Source organism: Labeo rohita, chromosome 9 (assembly GCF_022985175.1).
Source record: "Labeo rohita strain BAU-BD-2019 chromosome 9, IGBB_LRoh.1.0, whole genome shotgun sequence".
In the NCBI taxonomy this organism is placed as follows: Eukaryota; Metazoa; Chordata; class Actinopteri; order Cypriniformes; family Cyprinidae; genus Labeo; species Labeo rohita.
In genome coordinates this window covers 29,322,370-29,347,281 of record NC_066877.1, presented here as the reverse complement: position 1 = coordinate 29,347,281, position 24,912 = coordinate 29,322,370, and the positions used below count along the sequence as shown (strand labels likewise).

The 24,912-nt window shown below is 31.8% G+C and overlaps 1 protein-coding gene across 1 annotated transcript in view; it reads right to left on the bottom strand.

Annotated features, from left to right (window-relative positions):
- ube2e3 (ubiquitin-conjugating enzyme E2E 3 (UBC4/5 homolog, yeast)) overlaps positions 1-24,912 on the bottom strand; it is a 54,644-nt gene that overhangs the window by 4,146 nt on the left and 25,586 nt on the right. The window contains exons 4-5 of the mRNA XM_051118332.1: positions 7,018-7,150; positions 881-1,028 (exon numbers count right to left, since the gene is read on the bottom strand). Of these exons, the coding sequence (XP_050974289.1) occupies positions 881-1,028; positions 7,018-7,150 (281 nt within the window). The remainder of the gene's footprint in view (positions 1-880; positions 1,029-7,017; positions 7,151-24,912) is intronic.

Sequence of the window (24,912 nt, the reverse complement as noted above, 5' to 3'; positions counted from 1 at the left end):
AATTCCGAGTTTACATGTCACGATTCTGACTTTTTTGTTAGAATTTCGAGTTTGTCTCTCAGTTCTGACTTTTTTTGTTAGAATTCCGAGTTTATATCTCACAGTTCTGACTTTTTTGTTAGAATTCCGAGTTTACATGTCACGATTCTGACTTTTTTGTTAGAATTTCGAGTTTGTCTCTCAGTTCTGACTTTTTTTGTTAGAATTCCGAGTTTATATCTCACAGTTCTGACTTTTTTGTTAGAATTCCGAGTTTACATGTCACGATTCTGACTTTTTTTTGTTAGAATTCTGAGTTTACATCCCACAAGTTAGTTTAAATCTCTGCAATTCTGACTTTTTTGTTAGAATTTTGAGTTTACATCTCACAATTCTGAATTTTTTGTTAGAATTCCGACTTTACATCTCACAATTCCGACTTCTTCCGTTAGAATTCTAAGTTTACATCTTACAATTCTGGCTTTTTTTCCTCTGGAATCTGAGTTTATACCTTTATGATCACTGCAACTTTTTACCTTTTTATTTTTGTATTACATGGTGGAAATAGGCTTCTATACAAAAGTTCCTACATGTATTCCTAAATTTATAATAAATTTTAGTATGAAAGTTATTGGCAAATCATGGTTTGTTCATGAAAATATACTGTGTACCATAATCTGTGTACCAGCATTTTCACAAACAAATGTAGGAACTACTGTGTGGAAGTTAACTTTCATTGAATGAATGAGGCCCACTAAGAAAGTACAGTACATTTTTGGAAGGACATTAAGGTCAGTAAATGATGACAGAATTCTTATTTGTGGATGATCTATCACTCTGTCCTCTGATTTTACTAATAAAGCTAGGCTATTTTTCATCAGCCTTGAGTCACTGTACTCACCTGGATTGCAGTCTGTCAGCAGAGAACAGATGGAAAGCAGGACCTTCGAGATGGTCAGAGCTGGGCTCCAGTTATCCTTCAGGATGTCCAGGCAGATCACACCCTGACTGTTGATGTTGCAGTGATAGATCCTCGTGCGGAACGTGACCTGCAGAAGAGGAAAAAAACCAAAGCCATCACAAAACAAGTCCTTCTAAAAAAGGATGGCGTTAGCTCACCAGTCCAGAACCACACTTTAATACTCTGGATGTGTTTTAACAGGGCTTTCATTATAGACGGGGCTTTTGAGAGCTGGATCGCAGCTTTCACTCTCATTAACGGCTCTCTCAGAAACCAGGGCTGAATCCTGAAAGCTATCGATCCGCTGAGAAAAGAAAGCCAAGCAAGCTTAACCTGACCCAACTTCCCAACTGTGTTTCAGTAGCCCTTATCTAGAGTATTGACGACTTATGGCCCTGGCTTACAGGACCGGCGGGACGCCGCCGACTGCAGTATTGTGGGAGGGCCGAGTCTGCAGGATAAGGGTCAAGGGATAGTCCGGGTCATGCATTAGTCTGCTCCCTTAGCACATAAAGAGTGCTTCTTGTTTGTTGACTGCGTCTCACTCTGCCCCCCGCAGCAGCTACTAAGACGTCCGTCACATGATGCAGCATAAACTGAGTGACCAAAATAACCCTGCTTGCCTGGCACAATGTGGGTATTGTATGAACACGGTGGTCTTGGAGTCCAAAAAACACAGCCAGCATGACACGGGCAGCCTGTATGAGGCCTCACGACCAACGCTGGGAAATAAAACGAGAGATTTCATGACATACGGCCCTATGGAGAGAAAAATCTAGCGAGTTGCCTAAATGGCATTTTAAGAAATCATAATGACAGTAGCAATGCAAAGACTGTTCCTGAAGTTGAGAAGCTGCCCTTTAAGATGGCTTTTCTAGTCAAATGTAAGTAAAGAATGAATATAAACACACTGAACAACTGGAAAAAAAAAAAAAAAAAAAAAAAAGAAAAAAAAAAAAACTTTTTTTTTTTTAGTTCTAAACTAAACAGGATAAACAGACAATTTAAAAACTCCCACATCCCATCCCTTTGCACTCCTAATAAATAAAAAAAGTCTAAGTTTTAAGGTGGCTAAAAAGTTAAACTTGCCACAGAATTTAGAATTTTGCAAGAAATTACGAATCCAATATTAATTATAAAAGAATTATAATTTGATATTAATATAAATGCATACATTTTAACATCAAATTTATAGTATATTTACACTTAATAAATATAAAAAATAATTTATTATTAATATAAATATACTTTAATAAATAAAGTCTACATTTTAAGGCGGCTAAAAAAATTAAACTTGCTCCAGAATTTTATATTTTGCAAAAAATTACAAATCCAATATTAATTATAAAATAATTATAATTTAATATGAATATAAATTAATCAAATTTTAACATCAAATTTATAGTATTTTTAATGCATCACAGACATACACTTAATAACAAAAATATAATTGAATATTAATATAAATATTTTATTTGATAAATAAAAATATTTAAAACTATAAAAAGTAAATACATGGAAAAGTTTTTTCCTTTGCATTTTTATAAATATTCATACGACACTGTAAAAACGATCCCCGAACATGACTAACATTGTATTATGCATCCCGGGCCAGTAGTTGGCGATGTCACCTTGTAAAGAAACACTATGCGAACGTAATATGCGTAAGCATGTTTTCACAAATTTGTGTTTTTGCAGATTACACAGAGGCGATGACAGTATTAATGTCAAAAACTTGCACTTTGAAACCTTTTTCAAAAGTTTTCAACCCCCCCCCCCCCCCAAAACACTGTTGCGGTGTAAATGAATGGCCATGCCAAAGGCATACGTTTTTAGTTGAAAACTAATGTTGTGTAAACACCCCCTAAGTTCAGAGATAATTGCATGCAAGTGAACTTGCTGATAGTCGAATCCATTTGAATGTTAATCAAAGCCATAATCAGATCTTACTGAATTATTATGGGAATTTTACTATGGAACGACATCATTAGCTTGTCAAAAAAAAAAAAAAAGCATCTGTGCAGGCAGCAGATGGCCAGGTAGGGTTTTAGAGTTTCTAAACAGACAGAGACAGACAGACAGACAGAAAGAAAGAAACAAGACACAAAATAAAAGAGAAATAGTTCTTTTTAAATGCACATAACGAGCCAAACAAACTACGCCGTAAACAAGCCAATGCATTAGAGCCTTTTACAGCTAGAGTTAATCGATACTCTTATTTCTAGATAGACTTTTAAGGATGAAACGGCTGTCTCTCTGTCTTTTCCGTCCTGCTCCTAAACACAGACAGACTCCATTCACAAAAGCACAGATTAGCGGACCACAAACCAAGGCGCACCTCTTAGCGAGCGACGACTTCACAGAGCACCGACGCAAGCGAACGTAGGCGAGATCGGCCCCCAAGTCGCCCTGTGTTTCATCTGGTGTCAAAAGAATGAGGGGGTGCGGGCCGCCGGCTCTGCCCGGCATCCACCGCAGAGGATGAATCCTGTTTATAATTAGTGGATTAGAGCTTTGCAGTGGCTTGATCTGAACAAAGAGCCCCCTCCAGCCCACAAGCTTTATATAAACTTCTTGTTTACAGATGCCGCTGACGGTCGAGATGAGGGCCAGACTGAGGCGGAGAGCCACTCGGAGCGGCGCAAATTCCCAAACATGCTGAGGAAGGAGATTCGGATGCTAATTAATCCGAAATGCCGTGGTTGACTTTTCACCTTTCTAGCTGGAGCCGTAGTAAACCAGCTTCCCTAAACCACATCGCTGCCTGTCGGCATCTCGCTAATTGCTTTACGCTGGAAATAGCTGATGCTCGAAGGAGTACGTTCAGTTATTCAGCACACAAAAATAGTCAAATATAATCGTTCAGCTTCACATTATCCTTGAGGTATTTCAACAGAGGTCAATACCTGTTCTGAATGATCTGTTTCAGAGTGTCCGTGGTAGAGCTAATACATCTTAATTAAAGGCCGCTGCTCTTTGTGACCGAATATAGACTAATAATAGCAAAAACACACACATACACAGGTTCAAGAGTCTACTTGAGCAAATGCTTCAATTTCGTGTTTTACTATAATAGTCTAATAGCTTTTTTTTCCATTATAAAAATTATATTAGCAGCTGTATTTCCAGTGAAAAGGTGAACTGAGACATCTTGAACTTTAATGGAAGCAAGAAAATCTGTACAATCTGCACAAAAGACTAGTAAGATTAGTGACCTAGAAATAGTGCTTTTACATCATAACATTTTCTATTTTACACTTATAAATCTTGTAACTTTACTTCCAGAATAAAATTACATGTCAAAAACAAGGACTTTAAAATAAAGTTAATCATTGTATTAATAAATGTATTTTTAATTCAGCTTTTTACAACACATCAGTTTGCACTTTAAAAATGATTTTTTGATGTTGCAAATAAAACGGATTAATGTAGTATGTTTTAAAATACTTTTTCTGTCTTTCAACTTCAAAATTTCACATTTAATTCAGTGTGTTATTTGCCATTTCTTTGTAATTACTAGCAGTTGCAGTAAAAATTGGTTCAAAGCCAACCACTTTTTTTTTTTTTTTTTTTAAATGTGGTTGGGAAGCATTTTTACCATTGTTATATGAACACGCAACAAGAAAACTCTTTGAATATCCAACAATGGGTGTACAAATGTTTTTCCACCATGTTGATGTGTGGTAAGGCTGTAGAATAAAACTCTAGGGTCTATTAAATCAGTTTTATGTTTTCCCCAAATTCCTTTTTTTTTTTTTCTAAATGCTGTTTTTTTTTCTCCATTTTAATTCTTCTAGACACTGTTTTAATGGTTCATAAAATACATTAAAAAAAACTATTAATTAAAAAGTATGTCTATTTAATTAAAATCATGAAACTAACACAATTTAACAGCAATTTATTAAAAGTAAAAAAAACTTTTAAGTTTAACAAAAATTACATTTTAAGGCCCTATGAAGTACGGTTTATTTGTTTATTTATCCAATTAATTTTTTTTTTTTTTTTTTACCAAATTCTGTTTTCCATTAATGTTCTGGATATTTGAATGGTTTCACAAAATCTTAGTACTCAAAAGCATTTGTAATTACTTGAAATCATGAAACTAACACAAATTAATAACAATTTTGTTATAAGTTCAACAAAAATTACATTTTAAGGCCCTATGAAGTACGGTTTGTTTGTTTATTTGTTTATTATTTATCCAATTAATTTTTTTTAACCAAATTTTGTCTTCCATTAATTTCCTGGATTCTGTTTTAATACATTTTAATACTCAAAAGCATGTCTAATTAATTGAACTCATTAAACTAACACAATTTAACAGCAATTTAACGTAAGTTTAACAAAAATTACATTTTAAGGCCATAAGAAGTATGTTTGTTTATTGATTGATTGATTTATTTATCCAATTCAGTTTTTTTAAAACAAATTTTGCGTTTTCCATTAATTTTCTGGATCCTGTTTTAAAGGTTTCATTAAATTTTAATACTCAAAAGCATGTCTAAATAATTGAAATCATGATTTCATTTATTAAAAATTTTACAAAAATTTAAATTAAGGCCCTATGAAGTACGGTTTATTTATTTCAGGGTTTTTTGTTTGTTTGTTTGTTTTTTACCAAATTCTGTGTTTTCCATTAATTTTCTGGATTCTGTTTTAATGGTTTCATTAAATTTTAATACAGAAAAGCATGTCTAATTAATTGATTGTATAAAAAAAATTATTATTGCTTCATTTCTTTTTTTCTTTTAGAAATACTATGTTATGTATTTACATTTTCCTGGTAAATAATTTCTGGTAAATATTTTTCTGGTAAATATTCCTCAAAAATGAATGTTTTATTAATAATTTTATTATTAGTAGTAGTACTACAATGATTACATTAAATTCTATATATTTCTGTCACATTTTTTTCAAGTTAAACCGAACCTTTATTTTGACAGGCTCCTGTGAAGACCTATACGTTTCTGTTTGTATATATGATATGATGATAGTTCTTCTCAAAACAAACGGTAAAATGCTCATAAAGTGACTTTCAGAGCAGTTCTACAGATTATGTTTGCGTTCATTTACTCATAAATTGAGGCAGCAGAGGCTGAAAACACTGTGAGCGTCAGGTGCGCTTCAGTATGCGTGTAGTAAACGAAACCGCGCATCTGCGCCATTCATTCACAGAACATGCACGCCGAACATACAGGATTTGTACAGTATTATTGCAGCTTAATAATCACAGACACTGGTCCATATCGTGTTTTGATTCAAGTGTACTGACCTACTTTTATTAATATTTATTAATACAAAATTGACCAAATTCCATGACATTCCGTGTTACATACATTCCATTTTTATGACTGGATTCTGCGATTCCGTCTGCATTTTGGAAATCACAGGGCCCTATGTGAGGTACCACTTTACATTGACTTTTATATTATATAATTCTTAAATGATCATTTACTTTCATACGTAGGTTAGAAATGTCTTGGGACTTCAATTCATGAACTTTTATTCTCAAGAACAGCATCAAATGGCTGATACAGCTGTTTTAAGTTCTGCCGCATATTCAACAACAGCTTTGATGTATTGAGTCTGAAGTGCTTCCAAATACATTCCAACGCATTTGATTTTGCATTTATATTGAGGCCCTGTTGTGAAAGTAATGAGCTGCCTATGCAGCTTCTGAAAGCATGATGATGCTGCCTTCTAAGATGCCTTCTTCTGGCCAAGTTCTAAGGCATTCATAAGTATTTCATGTATCATCACTCCATTTCTGTCAGGATTCTCCCTTAGAAGGCAGCATCCTACACTCTCAGAAAAAAAAGGTACAAAATCTGTTACCTTTTCAGAAAGTACTTATATTTACAATTTGGGTGCTATTACGACCCAGTGACAGCTTTTGTATCTTTTTTTTTTTTTAAGTGATAGGCAGCATTAAGTATGCCTGTTCGCTAGGTTTGAAAAAAATTTCAAGGGAACTAAAACACTGATTAGATGCAGATCTCTAGAAGACGAATTGAGCATCCCATGTTTAATACCTCATGAAGAGTGAATAAAAAGGAAGATGTTTTCCCATACTGTACCTTTGGTGGCTTGAAGGGGTAATCGGAAGAGAAGGTGATATCCAGAAAGAACACGCCTCCCTCATAGACTGAACCTGGAGGGCCCAGGATGGTGGATCTCCACTCATAGATGTTGTCGCCCTTGGGTCCCGCACTGAAAAACACACAAACACATATACACATAAGCCAAGGTGAGTGAACATTTTACACCCAGACTAAAATATATATATATATATATATAAAGCAATAAATTAAAATAATTAAAATAAATAAAATATTTGTTTTAGTTTGTTTCAGCTTATGTATGTACATTTCAGCATAAAATGATTAAAATAAAATAACATACAATACACAATTTGGTTTGGTTTCAGCTTATGTATGCACATTTCAGCATAAAATGATTATGGATAAAACTAAATAAAACAAAAAACAAAACAAAACAAAATATTTGATTGGGTTTGGTTTCAGCTCATGTACATTTCAGCATAAAAGTATTAAAAATAAAATAAAATAAAATAAAATAATAAAATAAAAAACTAAACTAAACTAAAAGTAAAGCTTATGTAGCTTATGTACATTTCAGCAATAAATTATTATAAATAAAATAAAATAAAATAAAATGAAATAAAATCAGATTTTTATGTAAACTGTTCTTAATTCTGTGAATCCACAATGTATATAGTATACAGGACAAAATATAACATGTTATTAATAGACTCTTGTCTTTGTGCATGATGCCACCACAATTTTTTTTTTTTTTTAAGTAGCACTGAGGTGGTATAAATATATTTACATATGGACCACAATTGCAGGACACAACGTAACACTTGCAAGTTGATCATTCTTGCTCACAGGCAAGAAAACAAGACATGCACTAACAATGAGAAATAAAGGGTCGCTCTGATGTGGCACTGAATTAAATCCTCTTATACTATTTTTATTGACAGGTCAGAGAGAACCTACACTACCCGCCAAAAGTATGAAAAAATTGAAGAAGTTGTTGTTTTTATATATTATGCTTACCAAGGTCACATTTATTTAATAAAAAAAAAAAACAGTAAAATTAAATTACTGATAATAAATATTACAATTCAAAATATCTTTTCTATTTTAACATATTTTAAAATGAAATTTACTTTATTACTGTAATGCAAAGCTGAATTTTCAGCAGCCTTTACCCCAGTCTTTAGTGTCACATGATCCTTCAAAAATCATTTTAATATGCTTGTTACTTTAGACTGTAATCATTTTTAAGAATAGTACTGTTTGACTTAAATAAATGCAGCCTTTGTGTTAAAAAAAAAAAAAAAATCATTACTCATGAGCAATTCACTGTGAATATACAATTATTCCAAACCGGTTGTGCATGTTAGTACAACAGAATCTTTGTGCTTAAAATGCATCAGAACTGAACTTGGCTCAAATTGTGTTGCACCTAAAAAATTAAGCTAAAAATCTGCAACACAGGTTGCAGAGAAGGAAAGTCAGAGTACAGATTGAGATAACAGGGACAAGCACACAAACACGGCTAATGGAGGAAAATAAGGGCAATGAAGAAAAATAAAGGCCCACTCTTTCGATTCAGTGCTTGGTGTAGAAGCGTGAGAAAGCCGGCCTCTAATGGAGGAGACAGGTGAATGTAGCAGACGCAGCCGTAAGCAGGCACTTATCGTCGGCATCTATTGCTCAATTAGCATGTGATGAAACGCTCATCTCTGCCAGCAAGTCACCAGCCTACACACTGGATATCCACTCGTGCTTTAGAGCGAGAGAGGACGGCTGTCAAACTCGACTCGGCATAAAGTAGAGGGCCAAAAATAGGCAGGATTACAGCGAAGCAGGAAGATAATAGGAGCGGACGGCGTGAAGAGTAATAGAACAATTCATTGCCGCCATGTAGCTTACTTAATTCCTTGAGCCTGATAAATTATCCGGGACTATTGGCCTGCCTCTCGCCCAGCAGCGAGGGTGGAAAAATGCTTTGAATACAGTAGAGAGCAATAAATGGCAGATTTAACAAGAGCAACCTGCTACATAGATCATTTAACAGCACAACAACATGCGGGGTTGTCTTTGGCCATCGCTTATCGCCATAAAATCAACACATGACATTTAGAGAGGCCTTAGCTCACGTCAAAGTGAATCATATAACCGTAGTTTACGAGGGGAAAAAATGAGGAAATAGAAATATCTTTTTAACGCCTCTGAACATCAATCTGACAGGCCTTTGGTAGGGAGTTTTCAGTAAAGCGAGGCGAGCTTCATGCCAGCGTAATGCATTGCCCCGCCACTGTCAGGGGTTCTCAGCGTTACCGCAGAGCAACTAAATAAACACAAAGGGAAGTGTGCCACCTCAACATAAGGGTTTGGAAAAACCATTTCATTTCTAAATCAACTAGTCAACCAACTAGTAAACCCTGTTTATTCTAACCTCATACAGAAGCTGAAGGCATTTTATTTACAAACTGTAATCATTTTAACATAATACCAGTCTTAAAAACACATACATTTTATAAGAAAACAGAAAGCTTAACTAAATATGTAAACATAATAAAAACTACGGTTTTGAAGTTTGGAGCCAGTAAGATTTTATTTATTTATTGATAGATTTTTTTTTTTTTTTTTAAAGAAATTAATAATTCAAGGACACATCAAAAGTGATCAAAAGTAACAAAAGTAATAAAATGACAATCTCTATATCTATATCTATCTATCTATCTATCTATCTATCTATCTCTATATATATATACATATACACATATATATACATATATATATATATATACACATATATATATATATATATATACACACACACACACACATATATATATATATATATATATATACACACACATACACATATATATATATATATATATATATATACATACACACACACACACACACACACATATACATATATATTAAATACATGTATTTATTTATTATTTTTGTATAAACCATGGTGTTTTAATAATCATATCAATTATTGACATTTTTTATAAAATATCTAAAAAAATAAATAAAATGACAACAAAAGTTATCAAAGGTAACAAAGATATTTTATTTCTATTTCTATTTCTATTATATTAATGCATTTATAATTTATAATTAATGTGTAAACAATAATACTTTAAATAATTATATATCAATTATATAAAATGTATTCAGCAAGGACAAATCAAAATGTTAATATTTTATTTCTATTATATTCATGTTTTTATTATTTTTGAATAAACCACGGTGATCAAAATTAAACAAAAATTATATATATATAATTCATGTATATTTATTTATTTAATATTTGTGTTAACCATATTTTTTAAATCATAATATATTAATTACATAAATTATATAAAGAAATATAACACTTAACTAATAAAAAACATCAAAAGGAAAAAATTACAAACAAAAAAACTAAACAAAAATAAATTACATTTATTTCAAAATGCTATATTTATTCCACAATATCACTGTGTTTATGAAATAATTGTTTTATTTTTTAAATATTTGTATAAATTTATAAAAAAAAAAAAAAAAAATCAAATAATTGGTAAAAATAAGAGAATTATTTCAAAAACATACAAAAAACTAAACAAACAAACAAAAAACATACCAATGTGTTGAACAGTATTGCATATATGTCATTTTCATTACTTTTTTTATATTGTTGTTGAATGGTAAATCAATTACATTAAATGGTAACACTTTACAATAAGGTGTCATTTGTTAACAGTTAATTTATGAACAATGAACAATACATTTATTACAACATTTATTAATTTTTGTTAATGTTAGTTAATAAAAATAGTTCATTGTTCATTTTAGTTTACAGTGCATTAACTAATGTTAACAAACAACTTGCGATTCTAATAATGCATTAGTAAATGCTGAAATGAACATTAAGATTAATAAATGCTGTAGTAGTATTGTTCATTCTTAGTTCATGTTAAGTAATGTAGTTAACTAATGAACCTTACTTTACTGTTTAATGCTTTGTAAGGTATCGGTGGGCATTTAAAGTCACTCTCCAATACAGCCTCATACACAAATGTACATTTTATAAATACTCATTCATTTTGTGTTTTGCTAATCTGCAATATGCAAAATTATCCGACACGGACGACAAACCAAATCTCGTGAAAATCCTGGAAAAAACACTGCTGGTGCCGCATCTGTCAATTCACTTGCATGTGTTTACAGCGGATCATGACCTCTTCAATACGGTGGATGCACAGACGCATCACAGTAATGAGCAGCCGCTGCTAATGTGGCTTTATGTATTACCATCCATGCTAAAGTGTCTGCCTGCGCTCTTGTTGCTGGACTGTGAAGATGTGAAGCAATTATGTTGACGCTGAAGAGCCACTCGTAACAGATTTAGCAAACTCTTAACAGGAACATAACAGTGGCAAATTACTGAAAAAAGCCACTGTTAATAGCCCAAAGAGTCCTCTAGACTCTAATGAATTCTTGGCAATCAAGTGGACAATCGTGTTTGTTGAGACCAAGGCCGACACGCACGCTTCTCGGAAACACACAATCACCTCCACATGGTTTCCAGCAAATACGACAGATTCATACAATGACGGGAGAATAAAAGGATCAGATCTACACAGAAATAATAAAGATTCAAATCAACTCATTGGTTACCTTCACAATACAGAAGAATATATTGCCATGTATATATATATATATATATATATATATATATATATATATATATAAAAATTTACTTACTTATTTCTGTGTAAACCATGTTTTTTAATAATTATGTCAATTACATAAATTATATAAAAGTATTCTGCAAGGACACATAAAAAGGACACATAAAAATTTGATTTAATATTTATGTGTAAACCAAAATTTTTAATTATCTTAATTATATAAAAATAACATGTGAACTATAAAAATCTACTACAAACTACAAAAAAAAACCCCATTAAAATAGAAAAATAAATTGCATTTATTTATACATTTTGATTAAATAATTGGTAAGCATAAGAGACTTTCTTCAAAAACATAAAAAAAAAAAATAAAAAAAAAGTACCGATGTTTTGAACAGTATTTTATATACATATTTCTTTTCTATCACACTGTAGAAAAAGAAATTGTAGAAAAGGTTTGGTTTAACGAAGAAACTGTGACAGAAATATATTACTTACAGAAATATAGCACTACAAATAATAATATAAATACTAACAACACATAAAATAATTATTAAAACATAAAATAAAGTAAAATGAAAATAAATAAAATATGAAAAATAAATAAACTAAATAAAAATAAATAAAATAAATAAATAAATAAAACTCTTTTTTTTTTAAAGTCAGAAAAATAGATTTACCAGAATTTATTTAAAATGTAAATACACAACATAGTAAATCTGGATAAGTTAATAAATATTTTATAAATCAATTAACTAGACATGCTTTTGATTATTAACATGAAATGAAACCATTAAAACGAATCCAGAAAATTAATGGAAAACAGAATTTGAATTTAAAAAAAAAAAACTGAGGAACTGAGGGGGAAAAAAGTATTTCATAGGACCTTTTAATAAAACAAAAAAACTGATTTCATAGAAAATTTTAATAAATTCCTGTCAAATTGTGTAAGTTTAATGTTTTTTTTTGATTGATATTATTTAATTTAACCATTAAAAAAAAAAAAATTAAAACGGAAAAAAAAAAAAAAAACAGAATGCTGAAAAATTAAAGTAAAAAAAAAAACAGAATTTGGAAAAAAATAAAATGAAATTTGGGGAAAAAAAATGGACTTCATAGGGTCCTATTTACAATAAAAACTAAATGAAAATACTAAATCAAAATGTTTTTGTGAACTTAAACCAGTGTAACTGAGGAAAATTCAAAATTAAACTAAAATATATTTTCATGACCATAAATAATAAAAAAAATGTATTTCAAAACATGGTATATTATAAAAATGACCTAAATAAACTAAACCAGAAAACTAAAAAATAAAATATATAAAATAAAATAAAACAAAACAAAGATAAAATAAAAAAATAAAATATGACAAAGTAAAAAATATTAGCAAATAAATAAATAAATGAAAATGATATAAACGCAACCTCTCTCAAACTCACTCCGGAAATTTCCCTCTCTCACGTTTTTGTATGAGTTTCAGGGAAACCTAAAGCAGGTACGGTTAGGTACGCCTGCGATAATCACCACGTTTATGATGCAATTACAACAAATACCCTGTGTCGATGTTACATAACTCAGAAAGTATGTTAGTGGTGAATTTCAGGCAGTAATCCTGCTAAAAAACAGGGGCGACCTCAATAATCCAGCGGCCCTATGGTAGGCAGCTCTGCCACCGCTGCGATGGGCTCTGGGCTCGGGTATTGTGTAATCCAGCGCTCCCTCGAGGCGCACACACACTATAATCACCTCAAATGTGTTTGCAGTTCGCCCACTTCCTGTAGCACACATTTCTCTCTGCAGAGACTGCTTTAATGACCAAGCAAGGACTTGTTATCCTTTAACGCTTCAGAGCAAACTCCTACCATTTAACAAAACAAGCTTCCGTTCACATTCTTACACACTCTCTTGAAAGGAGCAAGCCTTTATGATATTAAGCTACCGCTGCGGCTGGGAAATCGAAAGCTTTCGGCTCAACAGTCTATCTGCTTGTCTGCGAAGAGCTCAGGGTGTAGTGAATTACACAGAGGATAGTCCTGAGAAACTAATTAAGTTAACCTAAGCGTAAACATATACCATTTATCAATCTTCATCTGTCATTTCAGATAACCCAGAAAGATGGTTAGGGCAAGCAAAGCACTGGAGAATGGTGTTTTTTTTATGAAAACATATCAAAAATGTACCCAAGAAACTCGTACCTCCAAACACACTTAGAAACCAGATTTACATGGTTCTCATATAAAAAAAATTCAACAACAAAAAAAATAAAATAACATAAAATAAAAATAAGAAAATAAACAAAATAAAATAATTAAAATAACATAAAATCAAATCAAATAAAACTTAAATCAATTAAAATCACAAAATAAAATAAGTAAAATAAAATGAAAAATAAAATAAACAAAAAGTAAAATAAAATAGAATAAATTAAAACAACAAAAAGTAAATCAAATAAAAAAAAAAAAAAATCCTAAATAAACTACAACCAGAAAACTAAAAAAATAAAATCAAACTAAGATCAAATAAAAATAAAGCAAAAAACAAAAAAAACAAAAATTACAAACTAAATGTAATTAGCAAATAAATAAATAAATGAAAATTATATACAATTATATAAACGCAACCTCTCTCAAATTCACTCTGAAAATTTCACTCTCTCACGTTTTTGTACGAGTTTCAGGGAACTCATACAAAAAAAAAAAATACAATAAAGTAAAATAAAACAACAAAACAAAATTAAATTCAATAAAAAAATAAAAAGTAAAATAAAAAGTAAAATAAAATAATAAAATAAAGTAAAACAGAATAAAATAATAAAGTAAAATAAAAAAAATAAAATAAAATAAAATAAAATAAAATAAAATAAAATAAAAGTAACATAAAATAAAAAAGTAAAAAATAAAATAAAACAATAAATAAAACAAAACAAAACAAAACAAAATAAAATAAAAAAAAATAAAGTAAAATAAAATAAAAATACTTCGTCATCAACAGTTTGGCACGCCTGAATCACCATTGTTTCACAAGATACCTGTGAAAGTACAGAAGTACCTTCTTTAAAAAAAAAAAAAAAACAAAAAAAAAAAACAAAGAAAAAAAAACTGAACTTGCATATCTAAAAGTGTACTTGATGTAAAATGAGTGCTAAGAGTCAGAAACATTATAAACGCAATCCTGTCAACCACTTCTCACATCGCTAAAATACAACAACTGTTTTAAGAGCTTACCAGAGATATTCTTCATGTTAAAATTGATATTAGCAACTGGTAAAATATATGCAAGCTGGGCTCAAAACCACGTTAGACATCAGAACCACCGTCTAACATGTCTGTGCATGTGTGAATCACTAAGCCCCAGCACCAATCAATAAACCAATTTTACAACAGCAACAAGAAAAATCCTCTTCATATTCATAAATAACCATATGATGCATTACAGTTGGAAACAAGCATTCAAATACATGCTCTCACATTTACAGCAGGCCACAATGGAATTATATCAGCAACTGAAATGTACTATTAATAAAACTACACTCGCTTTACATCCCGTAATATATCACCCGCCACTCAACGTTACATTTCCCAGCGAACACACACCGAAATGTCAGGTAATATTCAGCAGCGGAGTCAATGACCTGATGCTGATTTTAAAATTGGCCACAATTAATGCGCTAACCTCTGGGGCTGGGCTTTATACTTTCTCTTTCAGCTATCAACCCCCTGTTCCTCCACTCCTGCTGGCATACACAACTATAATCAACTGCCTGCCAGTGTCCCACTCTGTTATTTATCTGACAATTGGAATAAAGTCATGGTCAGCCCTGTAATTATGATGACATTATATGAATAACTATAATTTCAGCTCTTAAAATGTCAAATCCAGGGCAATTTATTACCATACAAAGAGCAAAAGAAAAGAGAATCAAACAGAACAATGTTATTCGCCAACATCAGTATTCTACGAAAACAGAGAGAGAGAGATGATTCAAGTGTTGATATATAGATCCGGCAATGGACGTATTTTTAGGCTTTTGTTTACCTCAGCCATTAACCATGATTTGCTACTTGCTATTGCTAGTAAGAGACAGGCTTTACTAAGATGAGAGACTTACTTCTTCTAGGACAAAATTATTATTTTGATTAGATGCCTACAGATATATTTTACGCCTACAAGAGCAAGATGAGTCATTCATATTTTAATGTTTTCTTGGAAAGGTTAACTTAGCAATGTTTACAAGTACGCTAACATACACTACCAGTCAAAAATTTTTGAACAGTAAGATTTTTAATGTTTTTGGAAGAAGTCTTTTCTGCTTGCCAAGCCTGCATTTATTTCATCCAAAATACAGCAAAAGCAGTAATACTGTAAAATATTTTTACTACTTAACTGCTTTATATTTTAATACATTTTGAAATTTAAACTACTTAATGTGATTAAAGTGTTCAGTTTCTCGCACAAACCGATCGTTTCGTGTCTTAGGACATCAGTTTATCGTCACGAGTCGCAGGGTTTAATTTGGTTTTGTTTGTATATGTTTTTTTTTACTCTCAAAGATTTGGTAGCCATTCACTGCCGTTATATGACTGACAGAGTGCAACGGTTTGAGTTAAACATCTTCATTTGTGTTCTACTGAAGAAACAAAGTCACCTACATCTTGGATGCCCTGGGGGTCAGCAGATAAACATCAAATTTTCATTTTTTGGCTAAACTATCCCTTTAAAGCTAAATTTTCAGCATCATTACTCCAGTATTCAGTGTCACATGATCCTTCAGAAATCATTCTAATATGCTAATTTTCTGTTCAATAAACATTTTTATTATTAGCAATATTTAAAACTGTTGAGTGCATTTTTTCAGGATTCTTTGCTGAATAGAAAGATCTAAAGATCAGCATTTATCTGAAATAAAAATGCTTTTGTAACATTATACACTATACGATTCAAAAGCTTGGAGTCATTATCTTTTAAAAAAAAAATAATAAAAAAAAAAAAATAAATTCAGCTTTGAAATCACAAAAATAAAATATATTCAAATAGAAATCAGTTATTTTAAATAGTAAAAATATTTACAATTTTACTGTTTTGCTGTATTTTGGAAATCAAATCAATGCAGGCTTGGTGAACAGAAGAGACGTCTTTTAAAAACATTAAAAATCTTACTGTTCAAAAACTTTTGACTGTTATTGTACAGACTACTAAGTTTAGAGTCATTGCAACTTTTTTTTTTTTTTTTAAATCAAGTTTATACTTTTATTTTGCAAGGAAGCCATAAATCAAAAGTGATAGTAAAGACATTTGTTATGTCATCAAAGATAAATGCTGTTCTTTTAAATGTTCTATTAATTAGAGAATCCTGAATAAAGTATGACAATTTTCACTAAAATATTTAGCAGCACAATGGTTTTCTACACTTAAATCAGCACATTATATTGATTTTTGAAGGATCAAGAGACATAGAACACTGTAAAAAAAAAAAAAAAAAAAAAAAAAAAAAAAAAACGTTTTACAAGAATTTTTTTTTTTTAGTTTGAGGAAGAAGTTTAGTTTAGTGTTTTATTTTTATTTTTTAGTTTCTACTTTAATTTTTTATTCAATGCGTTACTTGCCATTTCTTTGTAATTGTTTGTAAAATGTACCACCAATTTCTTAAAGGAGAAGATTACTTCCAGAAAAAAAAAAAAAATTACAGATAATTTACTCACTCCCTTGTCATCCAAGATGTTTGTGTCTTTCTTTCTTCAGTCGAAAAGAAATGTTTCTTGAGAAAAAAAAAAAAGTGGAATTATCTCCATATAATGGACTTCTATGGTGCCCCCAAGTCTGAACTTCCAAAATGCAGTTTAAATGGCTCTAAACCAGGGGTGTCAAATTCAGTTCCTGGAGGGCCGCATCTAGCGAAATGATCAGTCATTTTCAAAACAAATGGACAATTCATATACCTTTTAACCTCAAATGCTTGTCTTGTCTGCGTGAACTTTTTTTTCTGGTTCAATACGGTCAATACAGTTAGGGTATGTCGGAAAACTCCCATCTCATTTTCTTCCACAACTTCAAATTCATCCTACATCGCTACAGAAGTACCGACCCAATGTTTACAAAGTGAACATGCAAAGAAGGTCAAATGGCCTTTCAAAAAAAAAAAAAAAAAAACGTAAAACAGCAATGTAGGACGATTTTGTCGTTGCAGAAAAAAAACAGACGGGAGTTTTTTTTTTTTCGACATACCCTAACTGTATTGACCCGGATTACACAGACTACACATGCACATTGCAGAGACAAGATAAGACAAGCATTTGAGGTCAAAATGTATGTAAACTGTCTATTTGTTTCGAAAATGACCGATCATATAGATCGTTTAGAGCCATTTGAAGCTGCATTTAAACTACATTTTTGAAGTTCAAACTTGGGGGCACCATAGAAGTCCACTATCTGGAGAACATTGCTGAAAATCGACTGAAGAAAGAAAGACATTAACATCTTGGATGACAAGAGGGTGAGTAGATCATTTGTAAATGTTTGTTCTGGAAGTAAACTTTAATGAAAGTTGTTTTTACAACCTTTTTTTCAGTGAAGACTGGAGTAAACGCTGCTGAATATTCGGCTTTGCCATCACAGAAATACATTTCTTTAATATATTTGACAATGTGTTTTAAATTCCAATAATATTTCACAATATGACTGTTTTACTGTATTTTTGAACAAATAAATGCGGCCCTTCTGTGCATAAGAATACATCTTGCCGACCACAAACTTTAAAACAGTAGTTTAGTACTCCTCAAAGCTAACATACATGGACTGAAAGCCACAAAATGGCAATTTTGATTTCATGAGACCAAATTTTCAACGACAAGCAATAACAATGAGGCCTTGTCCCAAATAATGTACTTGAAATGGACTTGCGGTCTTTGCTCACGAAGTCTACGAAACCGCAGTGTTTACCATTTGTCATGGTATGACTCAAAAGGCTTCTAACGAGCGTCCTCTTTGTGGTCGTGATCTTTCTTTATGACCTCCTTTGCAACCTGATGATCTATGGGGCATTACGTTACCAAAGCGCGGACAGCGGACATACAACAGACTGATGAACGCAAGAAGCATTTGGCACAGAGCTTGACGACAACTTCACTGCAAAGTCTGGAAAATACATATAAAACCAAAAAAACTACATTGGAAAGAGCACAGACAGATTATATCAGATAAATAGCATTTTCACCAACACCTCCATCAGTTTCATTTCATATCCTGTTCAGATTCATGATGTTATAAACATGAAGCTCTTTGGAGGATAAGTGCTTGTTCATATGCTAATTCACTGCAGAGGAATTGTGTGGGATGTTTCTTAAAGCTTTTGCTTTCCTCTGGAGCTATATGAAGGGATAATGTGAGGAACAGACTATAATTTAAGTCTTTATCTGAAACTTTTTTTTTTTTTTTCTTTTTTCCTAATCTCACTCGCATTTGAATGTGTTCAAATTTGCTAGGTGAAAATGCAATGCATTGAAGTGAAGCCATGGACATTGGTTCTTGTGTGGCAAATCTGAATATGTGTGAATGCAAATGAGATTTGTATGGAGGCCAGTTTCTGCCATGGAATAAAAAAAATAAAATGGGTAATTGCAACTTTTTCTCTCACAATTCTGACTTTTCCTCACAGTTCTGAGATTATATTTCACAATTCCAACTGCGTTCTTGCATATAATCTCAGAATTCCAAGATATAAACAGAATTGCAAGATACTTTTAATTATTTTTATTACTTTTAATTTTTACTTTGTGGCTGAAAGAGATGTAAACTTGGAATAATTACGAGAAAGAATGTATAAATATAAGAGTTTATATCACACAATTCAAAAAAATTCTTAGAATTGCAAGAAAATTTCAACATATAAACTTATAACTGCATGATACAAACACAGAATTACAAAATATTCATGGCGGAAACAAAGTCAGAATTGTAAACTAGTGATTTTGAAAAAAAAAAAAATCTGAATTGTGAGATCTAAACTCACAATTTCAAGATTGCCTGTTTTTCTTAAACTGCAAGAACTCAGAATTATGGGAAAGAATTCTGACCTTTTTCTTAGAATTGCAAGATAAAAACTGAATCGCAAGATAAAAGGCGCAATCACCGTTTTCTCTTTTATTTTGTGACAGAAATAGGGTTCAATATGTATGGAAGCCCGTTTCCACCACTGAATTAATAAAAAAAAAAAAAAAACTGATCTTTTTATCTCACAGTTCTAACTTTTTCTCAGAATTGCGTGATATGAAATCACAATTTTGCAATGTTTTTTTTTTTTTTTTTTTTTTTTTTTTACAGAATTGCATTATATAAACTCACAAATCTTATAAAGTCAAAATTGCAAGATATAATCTCCATTCTGATTTTTTTCTCAGAATTGCATAATATAAATAAAGTCAAAATTGTGAAATATAAATGAACAATTCTGAATTTTTTTCTTAGAATTGCATAAAAAAAAAACTCACAATTGCAAGAATTCTAAGAATTGTGTGATATAAACTTACAACTGCGAGTTCTAAAGTCAGAATCGCAAGATATAAACTGACAATTCTTACTTTTTTCCCCTCACAGATGAGAGTTTATATCTCGCAAATCTGACTTTTTTTTTTTTTTTTTAGAATTTGTGAGTTATAAAGTCCTATTCTGAGGGGAAAAAAGACTGATATGTTTTCAGAACTGCGAGTTTATGTCTTGCAATTCTTACTTTATAGCTCACAATTGCAAGTTCATATCATGCAATTCTGAGAAAAAAAGTCAGAATTGAGAGATGTAAACTTGCAATTGCAAGAAAAGAAGTCAGAATTGTGAGATAATAAGTAGCAATCATCTTTTTAAATTTTTGATTCAGTGGCAGAAACTGGCTTCCATAAATATGAGTGTTACTATGGAGGGCAAGATTATAAGTAAGGGTTAAATTTTGGTCTATGATTTCTGAAGGCATTTCACAATGGTGAAATGCCTTTTTTAGGGCTCAACAGATCACTGAAACATTTTTCTCCTAGTGTAGATAACGTTAGATTCACCTCATTTCTGCATGAAACAGACAGCATTAAAAATGTAACACCAGATCCTTTGATTCACACTGCACTGGAAAAACACCTTAAAGTAATACAATTACTCTGCTATAGTAGAAAAACAAATCTGACAAAAGCAACTCTAAGACAAAAGATTGAATTTTTCTGAGCGACGCTTCCCAAAAGAGGCGTAACACAATCGCATAAACACATCACAAACATCCTGCGACATCAAATATATGCGTAACCACTCTCACACACTGTACACACGCGCTATATCGCTCTGGTCCATTTATCAAGCGGAAAGCGTGAGATCTCACTCTCTTTCAACACTATTCCTGCAGACATTGATTTAGAGCAGGTTATTGAAATGCAGCACTGTACTTGCTAAACTGTTCAGCAGGAATTAATGAGATACCCTCAGCGTTTCACTAAGACAGAACGCACACTGACGGTTGTGCTGTAATCTAATCAGCTGTGAATGTAAGTAGCAATGCTTTTCAGATGCGGTTGCAATCTTTTATTCAGACCATGACTGAGTTTATATTCCCTTTTTATCGGCGTACATTATTTACCGGCAGACGCATTGTTTTACATCAACGAGCAAATGAAAAACTGCTCAGAGAAAATGATTGTAGGGGAAAAAACATAATGAACATAAATGGGAAAAAAATACATCAATACTGACTGATACCTTTTATAATTTGTCAGCTTTAGCAAGTGCAATGCAAGTACGAAGGCAGGAGAAAAACTCATATTTTGTGATACAGGACTAACAATCATGTTAAAAAAAAATATACCCTTTTACATAAAAAAAAAAAAAAATGTAATATGTAAACATACATGGAGATAGATAGATAGACAGATAGGCAGATAGATAGATGACCAAAATAAACTGCAAATATGACCAAAATGCACAAAAAACAAAAAAAAAAAAAACACATAAAATACAATGGAACACATGAAAATAAAAAATATTTAAAATATTAACAAAAGCTATAATAGTACCTCAGAAATGACCTCAAAATGACCAAAATAAACTGCTAAAAATGACCAAAATGTACAACAAAATTATTTAAAAAATTAAATACAGAAATTAATTTAATAAAAAAATGATTTAAAATATTAATAAAAACTATAATAGTCCCTCAATGATACCAGCTAAATATATATATATACACACAGCATTTCAGCAAATTTTTAATAAACGATCAACATAAAAAAAGCTAAAAATTACCAAAACGCACAACAAAATTATTTACAAAATAATGTTTATTTCAGCTTGTTTTTTTAAAAAAAAACTATCAAAATTTACAAAAAAAGAAAAGATAAAAAAAAAAAAATACCAAAATGAACTGCTAAAATGACCAAAATGCACAACAGAATTACTAAAAAAAAATTAAAAATGAATATAGAAAACATTACAGAAAGAAATGATTTAATATATTAAAAACTATAACAGTACCTCAATGATACTAACTAAATATACATACACAAACACATTTGTTTATTTCAGTTGCCAATAACACTCAAGTTTTGTTTAACTCGATGTACTAATTTTTTAAAAATCTATAGACATTTTTTCTATAGACACACAAAAATGAGAAAAATGCACAAAAAATTCACTTAAAAATTCAAAAGTATCTATAAGTATCTCAATGTTACTAAAAATAACAGGAATATATATTATAAAATAAATTTTAAAAAATGATATATACTGTATATCAGTAGGGCAATCAAAAAATACATGCTATATACTTATTACATAATATACAAATAAATTAAAATACAAAAATAACATAATTGTGATTGTTGCTGATAGTATTATAAATAATAAAAAAAATCTCAGGTTAATCAGGTTTCCAGTACACAGGTTGTGTGGTTGGCACCAATACCAATGTTGTGTGCCCTGGAATCCTTGCTATTGGTGGAGAAGGGCCTATTGATTTCAGCGGTCTGAAGTGCATTGATACAGGACCCCTGGACGAGCGCTGCCTCTCTCTGCTCAGCATGAAAAGCCACTATGGCAAAAATAAGCCCTGAGTCAATATGGCCTGTGTGTATAAATAAACCTGTGCTGAGACATCAGTAGGGGGAGCGTCAGCCCGCCGCATCTGCCTGTGATGATGATGATGTAGAGCAGACTGATGAAGGCTGACAGCTCAGATAAGCAGCGAGCTGGCTGGGTTGCCCTCTGCTACGTAGATGGACGGGAAGTGGAATGAGCCAAGCAATGCCCTCTCCACTCGACGTACAGAGCAGGCAATGTTATATAGGGGATAAGAAAGCGGATTAGAGAAAAGCTGCAGTCCCGTGCCCGTTTTACAAAGCGAGGTGAAACAACAGAATTTAGATGCTGGATTTATTCACATTAGGGGTGTAACAGCACACATACTCATACCAAAATTTGGTACGGGTCTTTTAATTTGGTATGAATGTTTACAGAACAAATACTGTGTAGTTTTAATCAATGCATGAACACATGACGACACAATTTTCATTTTCGGGTGAACTAACCCTTTAAGGGTGAAGTTTACCCAGCCAGACGTAAAGATTCCTCATGCTGGTTAAGAACTTGTGGGTGATTTGATGAAGTTGTTCTGTCTGAGCTGAATGCTGACAGTGATTCATTACACTGAGCGTGAGTTTGCTTTGCGATGCTGATTGTGAGGTCTGGGAGTGCATGATGACAGGACTACAGGCAGCGCTTCAGAGACAGTGGAGAATAAGAGAGTGAGCAGCATAACAACACACTCAACGGCATCAAATTGTCTCTTGATTTTTATGTATTTGCCAGAATGGTTGTTTTTGAACTCTTTTATAGCAGAGTACAAACAGCACTCAATAATAATCTAGTTAAAACATGATTTTTATGGACATGTTGTCCATACAACTGTTAAAATGATAGTTCGCTCAAAAATTAAAACCACCCCATGATTTATTCACCCTCAAGCCATCCTAGGTGAATATGACTTTCTTCTTTCACACAATTAGAGTTATATTAAAATTGTCCTGGCTCTTCCAAGCTTTATAATGCCAGAGAATGGGTGTTGAGATTTTGAAGCAAAATAAAGTACATCCATCCATTATAAAAAGTACTCCAAGTGGCTCCGGAGGTTAAAGGAGAAGTTCACTTCCAGAACAAAAATGGACAGATAATTTACTCACCCTGTGTCATCCAAGATGTTTATGTCTTTCTTTCTTTAGTCATAAAGAAATTATGTTTTTTGAGGAAAACATTTCAGCATTTTTCTCCATATAGTGGACTGCTATGGTGCCCCGAGTTTAAACTTCCAAAATGCAGTTTAAATGCGGCTTCAAACGATCCCAAATGCAGTTGTAAATGATCCCAGCCGAGGAAGAAGGGTCTTATCTAGCGAAACGATCAGTTATTTTCATAAAAGTAATACAACTCTATATTTTTTAATGTCAGACGCTCATTTTGTCTCACTTTGCCTGAACTGTTTTTTTGCGGTTCATGACAGTTAGGGTATGTCGAAAAACTCCATGTTCTCCTTCAACTTCAAAATTATCACCGTTTTATCTTTTTTGTTATGGGTGTTTGATCTTCTTTGCATATTCACTTCGCAGTGAGGCTAAAAATGAGCGTTACTGTAGTTCGCATGGAAGAAAAACAAACCCGCTATTATGTATCCCCCAACACGCAGTTCTGATTCTGGATAACATCTGTAATAAACACCCGAGACCCCTGAGCGAGAGGTGTATCACCTCTATTATGATGCACTTGCTACAGGAAGTGGTTTTCTACACCTTGCAATATTTACAGCAGCTAACCACATACAGTCCATGTTAGAGTCATGTTCAGAGCATGCAGCCACACACCTGAGTGAATGAGAGAGCGAGAGCGAGAGCGAGAGCGAGAGACTCATGGCTGCAAATGGCCTACACATATTAGCTCTTATTGTAAAGTGATCTGTTAGCATGATGAAGGGGCGCATGGTACGACAAGTTATATTATAAATCACAGTAATGGTATTGTAATGGTATTTCACAATATAATTACTTTTGATCAAAATTCAACTATACATATACATATATATTTTATATATTATATATATATATATATATATATAAAATATATATGTATATGTATGTATACAGAAATATACACACATATATACACACACACACACACACATATATATACATACATACATACATACATACATACATACATACATACATATATA